The sequence below is a fragment of the Filicampus tigris genome, chromosome 9 (assembly GCF_054856515.1).
Source record: "Filicampus tigris isolate MCC_2025a chromosome 9, RoL_Ftig_1.0, whole genome shotgun sequence".
Taxonomy (NCBI): domain Eukaryota; kingdom Metazoa; phylum Chordata; class Actinopteri; order Syngnathiformes; family Syngnathidae; genus Filicampus; species Filicampus tigris.
Window position 1 is genome coordinate 6946505 of NC_141225.1, and position 17091 is coordinate 6963595.

The 17091-nt window shown below is 39.5% G+C and overlaps 1 protein-coding gene across 19 annotated transcripts in view; it reads left to right on the forward strand.

Annotated features, from left to right (window-relative positions):
* rap1gapb (RAP1 GTPase activating protein b) overlaps positions 1-17091 on the forward strand; it is a 126827-nt gene that overhangs the window by 107407 nt on the left and 2329 nt on the right. For 11 of the 19 annotated variants that reach the window (XM_086040041.1, XM_086040053.1, XM_086040040.1 and 8 more), the window contains 13 exons: positions 2101-2230; positions 4050-4205; positions 4276-4347; positions 4424-4510; positions 5798-5941; positions 8799-8930; positions 11559-11636; positions 11918-12027; positions 14560-14676; positions 14788-14917; positions 15149-15230; positions 16524-16642; positions 16732-16780. In XM_086040041.1, coding sequence (XP_085896167.1) covers positions 2101-2230; positions 4050-4205; positions 4276-4347; positions 4424-4510; positions 5798-5941; positions 8799-8930; positions 11559-11636; positions 11918-12027; positions 14560-14676; positions 14788-14917; positions 15149-15230; positions 16524-16642; positions 16732-16740 — 1366 coding nt within the window. In that variant the 3' untranslated portion in view covers positions 16741-16780. The remainder of the gene's footprint in view (positions 1-2100; positions 2231-4049; positions 4206-4275; positions 4348-4423; positions 4511-5797; positions 5942-8798; positions 8931-11558; positions 11637-11917; positions 12028-14559; positions 14677-14787; positions 14918-15148; positions 15231-16523; positions 16643-16731; positions 16781-17091) is intronic. The other 8 variants (XM_086040044.1, XM_086040058.1, XM_086040045.1 and 5 more) reach the window with 7 other exon arrangements.

The window sequence follows — 17091 nt, forward strand, 5'->3', positions numbered from 1 at the left end:
AGCATTGATATTTGTGGTGTTATAAATACCTTTAAGCAACGGATATTTGAACAGAAATGGTGCATCAACTCATATAGATAGACACTTAGATAGAATACTTTGAGGAATATTTTCTTTCGCCACTGCAAAAATGAGAACTATTATTGCGATTTACTGAATTACTTAGTTGTGAAAATCTTTGTTTGTGTCTTGATAACTATATTATATTGGCCAAGTTGCGGACATCAGAAAGAGTCGCAATGAATTACCTGTGATGCACAGGCCGGTTAATTCTGTACATTACATATGTACATATTTAATTATGTTATTACTTTATGTTTAATAGAGTAAATATTCAAGTATTCTCCTACTTATTAAAAACAGTTTAAATGTTTTTATTGGTTTATAGCCCTGCCGAGATTAGTCAACTAGTCATGATGACGTCAAAATAGTCCACAATTAATTTTATTATTTTACTTTCACTGATTTATTTGTTTATGTGTTTATTCATTTGGCGCTGTGTTTTCCTCTCAAAATTGCCTCGTCTCTCCCTTCTCCCTATGGCTGTATGCCTTGTCTGAGACACACATGCATAGTAGTGGTAATCCAGATCATCCGTGATATAAACAGAAGCATTGTTGGTAATGCTGTGTCATGATTAACCTGTGAGTCCTAAAGTTTGCGAGCTTTTCACCAAAAACACTAAATACCGTGCAAACCTCCCTTTCATGGCAGCACGGCGGTGATGAACTAGTATCAAAAAGGAAACATGTTGTGCCTGATGCCTGATTTCACTTCTGACATAGGGACAGTAGTGTCTGGAAGGTAGCATTAGCATACAGGCTACCAAATGTGTTTGATGTAATGGGATGTCCTGTTTGGTATGCGAACATATTATTGCGTGTACTATGGAGTTTGGAGGCATTAGCCAGCGAATTCACATTTATTAACAACCAAAACACAGTTCTTTCATGCTCGTAGTTGACAGAATGGCAAGGGTAGACGTGCTACCTTACGGTCACTCGTGACCATGCACCGAGCGTTGCTTTCATCAACTCAGACATAAAAGCACTCAAATTAACACAACATGACATATTTGCCACAAGCGATAACACCTAACCATAAAACACATAACCTACCTAGTCTGTTACAATATACAAATTTACAGTGCTAAAAAAATGTTCCTCCTAATCTAAGAGGTTTTGTTTTCTTCATTTCAGATGCATGCCACATTTTGATTGTAGATTGTTTAGAGCGAATCATGCATCCTAGAGAAGCAAAACAAAATTTTTTGGATAAAGGTGAAAAAAAGCAATACGAGCTGTTATTCTAGTTTTCTTTAGCACAGTGCATTTCCCTATTTTTTCTCATCTGATTTCACTACCTTCTAGTGGAGGAGTGAAATCCACCCATTGTTTACAATTTTATATTCATAGATAGTTTCATAATATTAGTGCACCTCAGCATAGTGTATAATTGTTGTTTTTAAAATGCATGAAACATTAACAGTTCAAATTTTTAAGGCCACAATGTCACCTTCAATTTCAATTACTCCATCATTTGTAAACATGTCAAGAAAGCTGCAATGTTTAATACAAGTTTAATGTACTCTCATGTTAATTGCCTTTATTATTCATTTGTACATACCTTAAAGAATTCAAGCTCTATGCTACCGATGCTCATATAAGAGCCTGGCGCGAATTATGCCGCGATTGACATATGATCCGATTAGTTGACTAATTGCGACTACTGTTGGTGATTAGCGGACTAGCAGAATAATTTGTTGTTTACGGCAGCCCTATTGGTTTATGGGGGAGCTGGAATGAATTAATGGCATTTTCATTCATTGCAATGGGGAAAGATGATTTGAAAGCGTTTTGAGTTTAGAGTGAGGTCATGGAACAATTTAAACTTGTATCTCAAGTCACCACTGTATAGTATATGTTATGACTGAGCAAGACTGTATGACTTGACTTGTGACTTGCTTAACCCAAATAACGACTTGATTGGACTTGCTTGATTTTCACCACTGTAACTTGGGCCCTACTTGAAACTTGAAGGTACCTCTGGAAGAATCCCTCGTCTCATCCCGTCTTCATATGTCCCGTTGTGATGCTCCAGGTTTCGAGGAGGTCTCGACGTCACGCACGGCCAAACAGGGACGGAATCAGTTTACACCAATTTCCACGGCAAGGAGATTATGTTCCATGTCTCCACCAAGCTGCCTTACACCGAGGGAGACTCCCAGCAGGTATGGCGATGCACCGGTGAGATAATTAGTTCTTGCCAGCTAATGGTCTCAACTAATTAACCGGTATTATAGTCACCCGTGTTGAGTTTAGAATTATAATGGAGATTCTGTCACTGCACTAATGCTGGTGTTTGCCCTGATGTTGCGTTACTGCCCCTAGACTCTATGGTGTGCTTCATTAGTTTGTTACCATGGTAACCCTCTAATCTGATATCTGATAATGGGCAGACATCTCACTAGCAGAGCAATCATCCTATTACCTTCACCAAGGTGCTGTTTGGGTTGTCATTTCCATTATATATATATATATATATATATATATATATATATATATATATAGAGAGAGAGAGAGAGAGAGAGAGAGAGAGAGAGAGAGAGAGAGAGAGAGAGAGAGAGAGAGAGAGAGAGAGAGAGATTGGTGCTGTCAAGCAAGCATTTTTTAAACTAATTAATCACAAAATTGTCCGTAATTGATTTCGATTAATCGTATTTTTCAAATACATTTTTTTTTCAACGCTTGGAACCGTATTTACTTGAGTAAAATCTGTGAATTCTTGTGGAAAAAAATTTAAAGTATATTTTGATTCAAAGACTTTCTGTGATCCTTGAATATGATTATTTTCCTATAAAATACAACTGGTGAACGATTTACCAAAGACGTACTATTGGTAACTATTGGTGTCTAAAGGTATTTGAATTGGACTTTGTAAAATGCACAAATTATTTTGGATTTCTACATTGAGCCATCAAACAACTTTTCAAAGTAAAACTACGTAAAAGCGTAGTTACTTGTAATGCTGCCTAAAACCAAAGGCCTATTAGTAAATCATCGAGGGGTAGCGGATAAGCCCGAGCGGGAGGCAGAGCGCCGTGGGGGTGTGCCTGCGAGTGCATGAGAAATGATTGACACCTCATCAGTCACACCTTCTGTCTCTGATTGGTTGTTTTTCCAGAGTTTACCGAGAGTCCAGGCGATTTCTTTTACATATCATTTTTACCAATTTCATAGTCTACTGTGAGTTTTAACAATATTAACAAAAAGTGCATACTCTACTTTAATGTCTCAGTGAATAATGCAATAATTATGAATGTTAACGACAGCATACACGCATATGCAGGCAGTGGCGTTGATCCAAATCTTTTGGTCTTGGTGGGGGTCCACGCCATTCCAATTGGACCACTTCAAGAAGATGCTCAGCGTGTCTTTGTCCAATTCCGTGCTCGCAGGCATTCCAAGTGCAAGCACTACCATCTGCGTGGAGAAAATGAGAAGCGTGTTATTCGCATGGCTGCATTGCGCGTTTATGTACATATGAAAGATGACAGCCAATAAAGTCATTGCTGATGAAGCCTCCACTGCTCTGTGTTTTGTTCCCCTTTTAGCCTCTAATGCTGCTTTCAAGGAAAACAGGAATTTAATGTTGTTCACCGGGGATGGGTGCGCAATGCATTTGATTTTTTTTTACTAAAATGTACAGTATAATAATAATTGAATAAATAAAAAAAAATACAATCATTTAATCTCTTACATAAACATTCAAACGTTTTTTTTACCTCATTTACAAATGACTTGGCCAATACGTTTGTTTGTAAAGTATGATTGATGACAGAATGATCCTACTATTTTCTCGATTTCTGTAGGCTTTGTTTCATGATTGTGCTGTTCTGAAATGCCTTAATTTGAATACCGTTTTGCTTTGATCACTGGTTTCTTTAAAGAATTGTACACATCTTAAAAATTCTGACAGCATATGTAAACGTATGAGCTCTGTATGTTACCCCCTACGTATGACCTGTCCATCCGTGTGTGTCACACCAGCTTCAGAGGAAGAGGCATATAGGCAACGACATCGTCGCCATCGTGTTCCAGGAAGAGAACACGCCCTTCGTTCCCGACATGATCCAGTCCAACTTCCTGCATGCCTACGCGGTGGTCCAGGTGGAGGACGCGTGTACGGACAACGTCACATACAAGGTTTGTTTCTCCCGTGATTGCTGTCTCTGACGATCAACCTTGCTTTATACATCATCTACCTCCCAATCAGGTGTCAGTGACAGCGAGGGATGACGTGCCCTTCTTTGGGCCCGCCCTTCCTGACCCGGCCATCTTCAGAAAGGTCAGTGATGGCGTCACGCGAGCAGGAAATCTGAAATCACCGTGTAGCTTCTCATTTCTTTTTCTTTTTACCTTAGGGCCCGGAGCTTCGCGAGTTCCTCTTCACGAAGCTCATCAATGCCGAGTACGCTTGCTACAAGGCGGAGAAGTTTGCCAAGCTGGAGGTGAGGCTAGAGCTGTGACATTAATAGTGTGTCACACAATAATTAATAGTTAGGGGTCTAACCAAAATGGAAAGCACATAGCTGTCTCTGGATGAAAAACTATCTAATTCAACGTAAAGAATAAACACACTAAGGATGTACAGTCATTTTAAAGCAATTGTTTTTACAGTATAGACAAGTCAGCATTTAGAGTGTCTCAATTTGGTCATGTGACGGTTATTTTTTTCTACAATAAATGGTATTGTTCAGTTCTCATGTGGCTCTGTCATTTTAATTTTTTAAAACAAATTATTGACAAGACTTTATTGTTGAAAATGGCTCGCTCGCTTTGATAATGTAATACTGATAGCTCAACAAATGTGTGATTTTTTGGGGGTTTCCTGAAACGTGAAGGTTTGGGAGATGTGAGGATTTCACCCTTCGCCAACGTTATACAATTATAGATTGTTAAGCATTCCAAACGTATACTGTTGACACATTATTATGGTGTGGCAGGCTGCTGGAAGACGCTTGTTCCCAGAAATGTAATTTTTTATTGTGAAAGCTTGCATGCATTTTGGCAACAAGAGACTCTTTACACTTTGTTTTTTCGTCAAATATGTGTGAAATCAGATTAAGTTAATTATTGTAAAACATTATATACTGGTATACACATTTGGTACATCTTGGTGGCAGCCCACTGAATCTTACTAAAACAAGGTAATGTTTTTGAAATCCTATCTAATAAAACATGGCGTTGTTGTTTTGCCAGCATCGTACATCTGCACTGCTGTGAGGACATTCACTTGTCAGTCATAATATTGTCGCATGCTCTGTTTGCGTGTGTTGCTGCTCCATGTGTAGCAGTAGTTTGATGGTTTATAATAACCATAACATCTATGCTAATTTCTGTTAGCCCGTTTATGTTGTTTCACATTTTGTGAGCAATAAGCAAGTGGACTTAAGTTTTGGTATATATTTGGGTTTTTGAATGTAATGTTTAATCCTCGTTTGTTTTATGTCTCAGTTTTGCAGTAACAAACTGGGAGAGACACATAAACAATATAACAGTGAGATTGGTAACAGGCAGCAAGGACTATTTTCAAAAGTGTGACTTAATACGTTTAAATGTGTTCAAAGTGTGTGGGAAGGGTACAAATATAATAATGTGTTTTTTATATGATCTCTCTGTATCGTGGATTTTCCCGTCACAGGTGGTGCTGAAACCTATTACTGGCGATAAACAGTCATAGTCGCAGTCCACCATTTTGTACGTACAGTCTTTGTGAAGATTTTGATTGTTTTCAGGAGCGCACACGTTCAGCCCTTTTGGAGACCTTGTACGAGGAGTTGCACATCAACAGCCAGTCTATGATGGGCCTGGGCGGGGATGAAGACAAACTAGAGAACGGCGGCAGTGGAGGAGGCGGAGGCTTCTTTGAGTCCTTCAAGGTACGGGCTCTTACTTTTTCCATTCCGATAAGGCACGTCCTCATCTGCATGAGTGAGGAAGTTTGCAGATGCTTTTTTGCTTCCCTTGTCTCTCGGCCCAGGGATTCTGGGTATTCATTCGCGACAAAGCCAAGCGGACTAAATGGCTTTTGTATCTCTAAGGACCAGGCCTGTGGCTCTTGATTTCCTCGCTTGGCTTGCGTCGGATGTTTTTTTTTTTCTTTCACTTTTTTGACATTATGTACCGGAGGCTCTCTGTCCTAACTGGCCGTGCTCCATCAATCCATTTGGGCTGCTGGAGTGCGTTCAAGCCGCCAGGCTGCAACCATGGGAGCTCTGATTGTGTATGCCTGATGCGCACTTTAATGAAGTTATATTCATTTTTTCACACTTAAAAACAGTTCCCCGGGTGTTATGAAAACATGTTTGTGACATACATTGGTCCAAATAGTCCTACTTTACACACCTTATTTGGGGGGCTGGCCCTGTCTAATGCAAGTAAGCGACTCTATACCCTGCCCCATATCCTGCTGGGCCAATAATGAGTGCAGTTTTCACCTGTCACCATGATGACCAAGTGCAGAGCCCTGGCAACATGACTACAGCAGCTTCTACTTGCAGAGGCATAAGCCAGAGTGGGAAAAAAGTCACCTTGCGTAACGACAATAGAAACAGTTTCACTAGTGGAAGCAGCACTATTTGTATGACACTGGGTGTATCTAGTTCACGGACACATCAACCATCATAAATAAGCCCACTGCCACCGTGTCTACAATTTGCCTAAGCAGTCAAGTACAGTATGTGCTTCTGATTAGAAATTAACACTGTTAGCAAATGCTAATTTATGCAGCCAACAAAACTCAATGCAGTTCTGCTTACCTTTTGGCTTTGACGCGGAGCCATAGGAAATACGAATGTTTCTGTGTGATGGTGTTAAAGACATCCCTTGTCGTCTCTTGAAAGTGACTTTGGATCTTCACCAGGCTTCCTTATCATGTCGTAGGTGGAGAAACTTGGTGTGGGGGCGGTTATTATGTAAATTAGTCTCACTGTTACATTACAGTATTGCTCGCAGACACTTTTTCAGAAATAAGGCATTTAGGGTTGTTTAATGTCACAGTTAATGAATGAGCAGGCATTACGGAAACAAATCTTTTTGTATACAGTCCATTTATTCCCCCATATTTTGTGCGCTTTAAATATATTTTTACTGTCAGAACAACGGTATGTACTGTACAGTTAAATCATTGTATGTTGAACATGGCATCAAATTGAAAAAAAAACCTCATAAGTCATGTTTTGGTGGATTTCATATTTTCTCAATGAAAACGGCTTGCTCTCTTTCACGATGTAATGCTAATGGTTGAACAAATCTGCCATTTTTGGGCTCTCCTGAAAATTGACAAGGTACAAGGTTTTGGCCCAACGCCAGCGATATACAAATTTTCATTAATTAACCAGAGGTGGGTATTTTACAAAATTTTGCCGGTCCCTCATCTGTCATCGATCATCGTCAGTCCGTCATTTTTTTCAAGCTGAACCAAACTGTAATCGTCAGTCTGTCAACCCATCATGTTGTCTTAATCGTGCTTCCATCATCGCTTAAATTAGTCAATTTCACATCCACCAGTGCATCTATCGTCAGTCCAAAAAAAACACACATCATAATCCAACAGATGAAAAATCCAATTTAGTTAAAAATTGTAAATAGAGTACACCATCTATCAGTCTGTTACATCAGGGATGTCCAAACCTTTTGCGAAGGGGGCCAGATTTGGTGAGGTGAAAATGTGGGGGGACGATCATTTAGCCTGACATTCTTTTTTACATGGAACACCATTTAATCCAAGTACATTTTTATTAAACCAGTCTGCCTTTCGTTTTCGACTTTATTTGCATTTCAAGATTCCTAAAGACTATTTTCTTTTGGTCCATTGGAAACATGAAATATCACTGGCAATTAAATGTTCACGGAAGTTTTTAATTCAATAACAGGGATATAATTTGAAACATGGCATATTGTTAAAAATAAATGTTCACTGAACTTTTACATTTGAAAACAGGGAATTAAGTAACAGTCTCCGTGCAAATGAGGCAGACACAGTTGTTGCGTATTTCAGTGATAAAATAGACCAATTTCCACCCTTCCTTAAATTGTTGGCCCTCGCTGTCAACTTTCCTTTTTTTTTTATTTATTGTCGCCATTTTAGAAACTGTCCGAAAGGGTCATACAAGGTTAGGGAGTTGGACAGAATGCTGCTGCTCTCTTGTGTGTAAATGTGGGATTGCATTTAGAGTGTCGTTTATACACTTGTCAATGTGCCAGATTTTATGACAGAGATTGCGGGCCGGATAAAATTTGACTGCGGGCCGCATTTGGCCCCCGGAACATGCTTGGTCCACATCATACGCATACGGTGTCTGCTCAAAGATTACACACACACGCGCTGACATACATTTCACAATCACATACACTTAGTTATTTGCCAATTTATTCAACTGTAGAAGTACAGCAGGAGCACTGCTTGCAGCTGTTTTAACTCCTAAAATGCCCCAAATTTAAATTTCAAGTTTAAAATGTCTTACCTTTACCAGAATCCTGCTTCTTCTTCTTCTTGTTCGTGGATCATTGGCGGGTTACAGCTGTTTGGTATATACTGCCACCTACTGAAAAGGAAGCGCAAAGCATTTCCATATATAGTCAGTGGAAGCAATCCTGCAAGTTAGTATACAGCATTCAGGAAATAGTAACTACAGGAAAGTACCTAAGACCGCCAGCCCCGAATGATGCAACCCTTCATGACGGCATTCATTATCCCCATCCGTTGACCGTGTGTCCTCATCTCTCTCTGTATAGCGGGTCATCCGCAGCAGAAGCCAGTCAATGGATGCCATGGGCCTCAGTAGCAAGAAGTCACACACAGTCTCCACTAGTCACAGTGGCAGCTTTACCCACAATCTGGCCGAGAGCCCCAAAACACCCGGCATTGTAAGTAGCGCGTTGTGCTTCAGCGCAGGATACACTACACTTTTACCTATCCACATGTCAGGGTTCCTACGCAAACATAGCAAGTATAAAAAAAAAAAAGTGTAGAATTCGTTTTTTTTTTTACATACCCAGGTTTGGAAAAGCATGGAAACTTTTTATTGGAAAATATTCTTTACCAAGACTGTTACCATTGTTCTGTTTTCTAAAACAAATTGATCCTACAAGGCAAATGCAGTCTTCAAAGACAGCAGTTTAAATACGTGGGTGCTCCTCCACATGGATCACAGACTTTCTAATTAAGAGAACACATTACAAAATTTGTTTTTTCTTCATTTTTTGGGGGGTGCGGGGAGGGGGGCGGATTCATTTGGATGGGGAAGGATCAATTAAGAGTTTAGTATTTTGAGCGTGCCACCGAACAAATAAAACCGGTATCTCAAGGCCACACAAATCTCTCTCACTCTCTCTCTCTCACTCTCTTTCTCTTCTGATGTCACGTGATAGCCGCAGCTACCACGGCACATGGTAATATTCAGAAAGAGGCCTGCATTTCGATAAATACATTTTGACAATGATTATGAATAGTCATAGTGTAAGTAAATGATTTTATGACATAAAATCAGCTTTACAGATGCCATGTATAGTATGTATGTAGGAAAATTCCATTCTTCAAAGACAATACAGCATTTGAAAAGGTTTAGTTGAGTTTATTTAATTATTTATTTATTACAGAGAAGCTAGACAATAAGGGTGTGGACAAAGTGTGGAATTTTGAAATTTCAAATGCGGAGGAACCCTCCTGACATGTAATTGTCACTGTTCTTCCTTACGAATCACACACAACTCAAATCAAAACCACCATTCAGTCCTCAATCCTCAGCACCTTATTGTGTGACATTGAAATCTTTCAAAATTGGTTTTAAAAGTATATATAGTAGTGTGGGAATTTTCTGGTTGCGGCTGTTTGACTACCCAGACTCCCTTGCTCCCCTCCTCCTGTGTCTGCTGCTGCATGTGACACGTATATGTCTGTACTGTGTGCATGTCGCCTCACTATGTAGTGCATGTGTGATTTCAGAATGAAGTTCGGTGTCTGGGGTCACGTGGGTCGTGCCTGTCCAAGGGTTGCTCAATCACAGGGCTCCTCAGTTTAAGATAAATGACACTTCAGGTTCCGGTTATGAAGGTTATGGCCTAGATGTGTTTTTCATGCAAAAATTTACTATAATTATGACTTAACCACTGTGTTGGCAAAGGTTAGTGGTAGAGTACAGCGGTTTCCGATTTACGGGTAATATCGCCCCCATAGGAATGGTCTGGAACGCCAGCATAAACCGAGGAATCCCTGTAAACAGGACCTTGCCCCCAGTAAAATTGTCCTTAATGTAACCTCAAGGAGTGTTTCGGACAAACTGATAAAGAAGTTCAACTTATTGTACTGGGAGTTTACAATCATGATATTGCACTCAGTCTTATAATAATATACAGAATGAATAATAGATGTAATGATACAACAGAACAACCTCCATTGGTCTAATTCAATTTGTTCGGATTAAGAGACCGTTGTTTCCATGAGAAATATGTTCCAGGATGGAACTGTCATTATGCAACCTTTATCAAACTTTTTGTTCTGTTACTTTAAGAAGAAACACTGAACACTTATGCCCATTTGAGCCCTTTGCACCATCACTTGGGCCACCATATTTATATTATAGCTTGTATACAGAGGTGTCTGCCAATTGAAAAATAATTGAAAAACATAAAATAAATATTGAGAAAAGGATGATATGAGCAAGATAAAAGAGGTTTTAGTCTATTCTTGTTTTATTTTTATTTTTTTATTCTATTACAAAAAAATATAAATGTAAGCTTTTTTTTATTGCTTTGTAAATTGTAAAACAGGCCAATATATTTGGTGAGAGCAAACAAATAAAGTAATGAAAACAAACAATAATAAAATCAGAAATATCTTCTTATCTTTTTAAAACGTTAAAAAAATAATCTGTTTTTGTAAATGTTTAAAATGGCACAATATATTTGAAATGGGAAGGTGTTGCTAATGTGGTGGTCCAATGTATTTAATAAAGTATGTCTGGGGAGGTGTTTGAAATTATCATATAAGTGTAAAACATAAATAAATGTTAAATATCTTAGACAAATGAGAAAATGACAATAGTCAGTTCAGCAACTATTGAGGCCTTTATTGTCTTTTTTTTTTATTGGTATATCTTTTGAAAATAATTTACATTTAGAACATCAACTGTAGAAGCTGTTTTTTGAAGTAATATTTTTCCATTACCACATCAAGTGTAAGACAAGTTAACCTCTGTAAATATTAAATATATTAAGCATTATGACAGACAACCAAGGCATAATGTGAATAACATTCTTTTTTTAATATTTCACTTGTCATACAAGTCTAAAAATTGGTTATCAACGCTTGAGCATCTCTTAAATTGGTTTAAAAAAAAAAAAGCTTGCCTGTGTTTAATGATTTGTGTGACCGGCTGCTTTTGTGTGTTATCGTGTGTTGTACGCATGAGATTTTACAATGTGTTGTTTATTTTGCTTTTCAACCTGCCATGTGTTTTCTTCTCTCCCGTCCCGTCCTACCTTTGTGTGCCTCAGTCATTGCTCGTCCCGGGGAAAAGTCCCGGTAAATACGGCCGGCGAGGCAGCGCCATAGGGATAGGAACAATAGAAGAGGTTCATGCTTATTTCTCCCTTCTTGTTCAGTGTTTTTCTCCATTTTTGGTGTGCTCAGACGTTTGCAGCTAATGTATCTCCCGTGTACTGTGATGCTTTGATGGCTACTTTTAACTTTGTTTTTGCCATTTTGTCATTTTGTACTCCTGTTTAGACTGATAAAGACGAGCATTCTACATGAACATAGCATGAGATGCCCTCAAACCACTATTAGCCTAGCCTAGCATGTTGTGTTCATGTTGGCATTGAGTGCGTCTGACTGTCCTCTCCCCGTGTGGCAGTCCCTGATCATTCCTGGGAAAAGTCCCACCAGGAAGAAGTCCGGACCCTTCAGTTCCCGCCGAAGCAGCGCCATCGGCATCGAGAATATCCAGGAGGTCCAAGAAAGGAGGTACCAATGACTCACTAAGCTGCAATAATTAAGGTTTTTTACAGAGGATAAACAATATGTCTGTGAGCAATGTTCGGAAACACGGGCTGCGTGTCTTGCGTGTTTGTTCGCGGGAGTTGCTTCGAGCGGATTGCATTGATTATGGGCTCATCTCAATCCTCCAATTACACATTCCTAGGTCCTCATGCCTCTGTTTACGTAGTAGTACCGCCCACCAGAAATTTCATTGAGAAGGGAGGAGCTGTTTTACCCCACTACCCCAAAAAATGTTTTGGTTTAATGAGACGATTGCTCCTCGATGTCATCATTTGATAGAGACATCAGCTAAGGATGATGTCATGTCATTGACACGTGTCACAAATGTCCCATCTGCATTTCAGAATTATTACTTTCACCACAAATGTCCGCTTAATGCTTTGTTTCAAGTGGGATTAAATTAAAGTCAAGTATCAACACTGTTTCGATTCACGACTTTGCAGATGCGCTGGTGCTCGTATTACCTTCGATTGGTTTTCATGACAACAGAAATCTACAACTATTGTTTGAGTATAATGTTTTATGGATGTGTATTTACTTGCATAGTTTGGCCTATATTACATAACTCACATTTTGTCAAAAATGAGCAAAAGTACAGAAGGGTGCGGGGCTCTGACTATGTTTGCCCGGGGCATACAAATGACCAGCTATGGCCCTGGACGGAGCCAGTCAAAATGCGCTCTTCCATCGCTCATGCATTGCTATATTCTTCGCTCACGATGAACTGCCACGCGAAGTAAACCATCATGTTCTTGACACGGTATTGTGAAATACTTACGTTGTCAACCCTCGCTCTTGTACTTGTAAGAAGATTAAGGCAGCGGAGGCGTGCTCACTGTTTTTCCCCATTTGTCACTTCCCGTTGGTGCTCCAAGTGCTGATTTGCTAGCTAACAGCCAATCAGAGTGACCAATTGTCACGCCTTGCGATGCCGATTCAACATACGTAAACGCCCCCATGACGCTTACAGACGGGTTACGACACTTCGACGGTGGCCACTACACCACACTGACGGCGCTTAAAGATGCCACGACGCTTCACGACCTCCGACGTCGGTTTTGTTCTATCAGGCAGAACAGTTAGCACATATTGCCCTTGTCATCATGCTAAGAAGCCACAACTTGACAGTAGTGAGACCAAACCCTCCGCAGGTTTAATGTTATATTAGTAAACATTAATATAAATATAAAGAAGCTGCATACGGGACCCGAGACTAGGTTACATTAACCATGTGCATCTTCGCCGGAGAGCATGGTCCACGTGACAATGATTAGACGACATAGTGTGCATTTCAGTCTATGTGCCAAATAAACTTTTCATTTTCCTTGTATGAAGCAAATTTGAAAATGTAAAATGCCAATGCAGCTCAAGATTTCCCTTTCTTGATGCACTGCATACATTTGCTGTGCACTGAGAGGGTGAGAGCATGCAGCTTGGAGGGTACATTACCTGTGAGTATTGTGGTTCTCTGTCTTCATGTGTTGCGTCACCTTTAGAGTTCAAATATCCATCACCGAAAGGTTACACCACAACTATGGCATTTTCCATTTTTTCTTAGAATTTAAGCGTGCCTAAGGAAAAGTTGGTTAGTTGTTTGAAAAACACAATGTGTGATTGTCATTGTCTTAAGTTTAGTTTAACAGTAAGCCTCATCTGGGAGTGGCAATAGTATCTCAAGTTTATGCTCAAAAGACAAAGCTTTTTGTATGCTTTTATATAATGTATTGCAATCTGGTATAAAATCAGCTTTACAGATGCCATGTTTTCTGTGCGGACTATGTTATGTAGATGACATTAAGTGGCATCAATATTTGAGGTGAGGTATTTATCACAGCAGAGGCCACTATTTGCAAAGATGTCACTCTTGTATATGTTTATTAAATTGTCACGGAATAACAAGATTTTTAGAAATGTGCGACCAATTGGTAATTTGGTGTTGCATTTAAATTTGCTGAGTTGTGACATTTCTTGGTTTTGCAATCTGGTATAAAATCAGCTTTACAGATGCCATGTTTTCTGTGCGGACTATGTTATGTAAATGACATTAAGTGGCATCAATATTTGAGGTGAGGTATTTATCACAGCAGAGGCCACTATTTGCAAAGATGTCACTCTTGTATATGTTTATTAAATTGTCACGGAATAACAAGATTTTTAGAAATGTGCGACCAATTGGTAATTTGGTGTTGCATTTAAATTTGCTGAGTTGTGACATTTCTTGGTTTTGCAATCTGGTATAAAATCAGCTTTACAGATGCCATGTTTTCTGTGCGGACTATGTTATGTAGATGACATTAAGTGGCATCAATATTTGAGGTGAGGTATTTATCACAGCAGAGGCCACTATTTGCAAAGATGTCACTCTTGTATATGTTTATTAAATTGTCACGGAATAACAAGATTTTTAGAAATATGCGACCAATTGGTAATTTGGTGTTGCATTTAAATTTGCTGAGTTGTGACATTTCTTGGTTTTGTGTCAATGTCACTCTGCAGCCGGGACGTGTCGCCATGCACCCAAAGGACGTCCGACAGCGGCCACATCTCCCAGGAAAATAAATCAGACAACTCGTCCAATCACAGCTCTCCTGAGTTTACTCCTGCCAAGAACAGGTAGCTCGTCAGTTTAATGCCTCTCCCACTCCCATTACCCTTTCATTAAGAATAATCAATAGGCCCAAATGGAGGTTTGTATGAGTGGTCCGAGTGACATAGTGCGTGTAGTTTGGTCATGTGTTGCAGGGCGCCGTCAATCCCAGAGGCTCAGGATCTTTCCCGCTCCTCCTCCAACGCCAGCAGCTTCGCCAGCGTCGTGGAGGAGCACGAGGCTGACGATGAGTACGACACGGGACTGGTGAGTGCCGTGTACGCCCTTTGGACACAACATTAGGTACACTTGCAAGGTGGACGGGGTGGACACGGGGTCATTTGTAGGAAAAAAAAAGGTTCATATGATAAAATAGTGTTACATTTTTTTGTGTTATTTAAAATAATATGTTGATCAATTCATGACTTCATAATAAAAAAAAACAAATATATATCAAATAAATGTGAATAATAATGTACATTTCTAACCTCCTTGCAGGAAAGTGTGTCGGCCATGACGCCACTCAATAGAGACTCTCTAGATGATGGATCGCTCAGTATGAGCCAAGCAGGATTCTCAGGTGAGTATGTATGTAGTATAGTAGTATGTATGTTTTATACGGTGAATACATCAGTGGTGTGTCAGACTATTGCAACCATTTGTTATCTCAGTGTTTTTCAAACTCTGTGCCACGGCACACCAGATATTGTCAGGTGTGCCGTGGGAACTTATCTAATTTGTGTGCCTGTGCGGTCTTGCGCCTGGCAGCGTAATCATGTCTTGACTACATTGTAGTACTCTTCCATACCAGTAGGTAGCAGCAGCAGCAGCAGGTAGCTAATTGTCTTTGTTTAGAGACAAGCGAATTAGTGACGCATGTTTATCCAAACAGGCCCATGTTTCACACTCAGGAAGTATCAATATGAAACATTATAAAATACTTTTTGCTTTGTGTTTTTTTTTATTCCTATTCAAGACGTTATAATATAACATAATTCTTCAATGTTAACAAAAACTTATATAAACAATATAACACTTATATTGTTAAAATAAGCTTTTTTTTCAGCTGGTGGTGTGCCGCGGGATTTTTTCAATTAAATAAATGTGCCTTGACTCAAAAAAGTTTGAAAAAGACTGCTATAGATATTCAACAAAATATAGATAGTGTACTAGTTATTGATCTTTTTGGTGCTGTGTTTTTATGTGTTTACAAGTTTACACATTCTTTCTAACGTGTTAATGACATTTTTTCATCAAAATATTACAATAAATGTATACAGTGTAACCTGTTTTCATGATTAATCCAATCTAAACTGTCTGAGTACTACCGACTCATATGAAAACTGAAAGGATGTTTCCCGTAGGAAATGTTAATCCAGTTAATGTGTTCCACTTAAAATATTACTCAAAAATAACAGAGAATAACTATAGTTTACAAACAAAAAACATGTGAAAAACATATAAATGACTATTGAAATGACTAATTGAACATTAACTTTACTTTTACCATTGCTGAAGACTTTTGTCGCCAGCGTGGAGAGGAGAGGGAGGAGTGGTTGTTGACTGGAAAGGGAAATTTGCATGTGTTTAAAACAACCACACATAGCTAGCCTTTTCATCCACGAGCTCAATGCTAAAGCTAACTAGGGTCTATGTTGCAGTGCTAAAACCCTTAAAGCAACGGCTTGAACTCCAAACGGTGGAGACAACAACACTCAGAGTCATTCTCGATCCTCTGCGAAGAATGACTAATATTAGTGCAGCACTGATGAGCTAAGAGGAGATGAGACGAGATAGGAGTTAGGATCACGGAACAAATTAACCACGTATCTGTAGGGAGCACTATATTCATTTGTATTGTGTGTTTGAACAGCAGCACATCCTCCTTCGTCTCGACTCCAGCATCAAAGTGATGGGCCCAGGGGACCTGAGTCAAAAGCGACAGACAGCCGCTCCAGGTCGGAGCGCCCGCCGCTGGAGCACAAGTCCTCGGTATAAAGACGACCAGTCCTTTTGAGAAGTACATTTTTTAAAATATGACTATAAGTTGATATTGAACTATTGTGTGTTTTCTCACACAGAACTGTTAGCCACACACCACTGACTCACCGCATCAACGTCCATTGTCAGGTTAGACGCTGCTTTCCACTTCATTCATTTGACTCATTTCCTGTTTTATTTTACTTCCCCCGTGACTCACTTGATTGACTAATCCTTCTTTGTAAGGCATTTGTAGGGGTACAGTAGGAGTAGAGCTCAAATCAATCAATTTCAGGTCAATCATCGGGGGCATATTTACTTGATCAAACATGGCGGGAATGTGCTTAACAGGCAATCACAGTCAACATTTTCTTGCGCCACTTTCGTTTGTGCCATGTGGTGCAGAAAGGATTTGGCTCAGTCTGTCTCAGTTCTTACTGCAGTGTAGCATTCTAGTTACC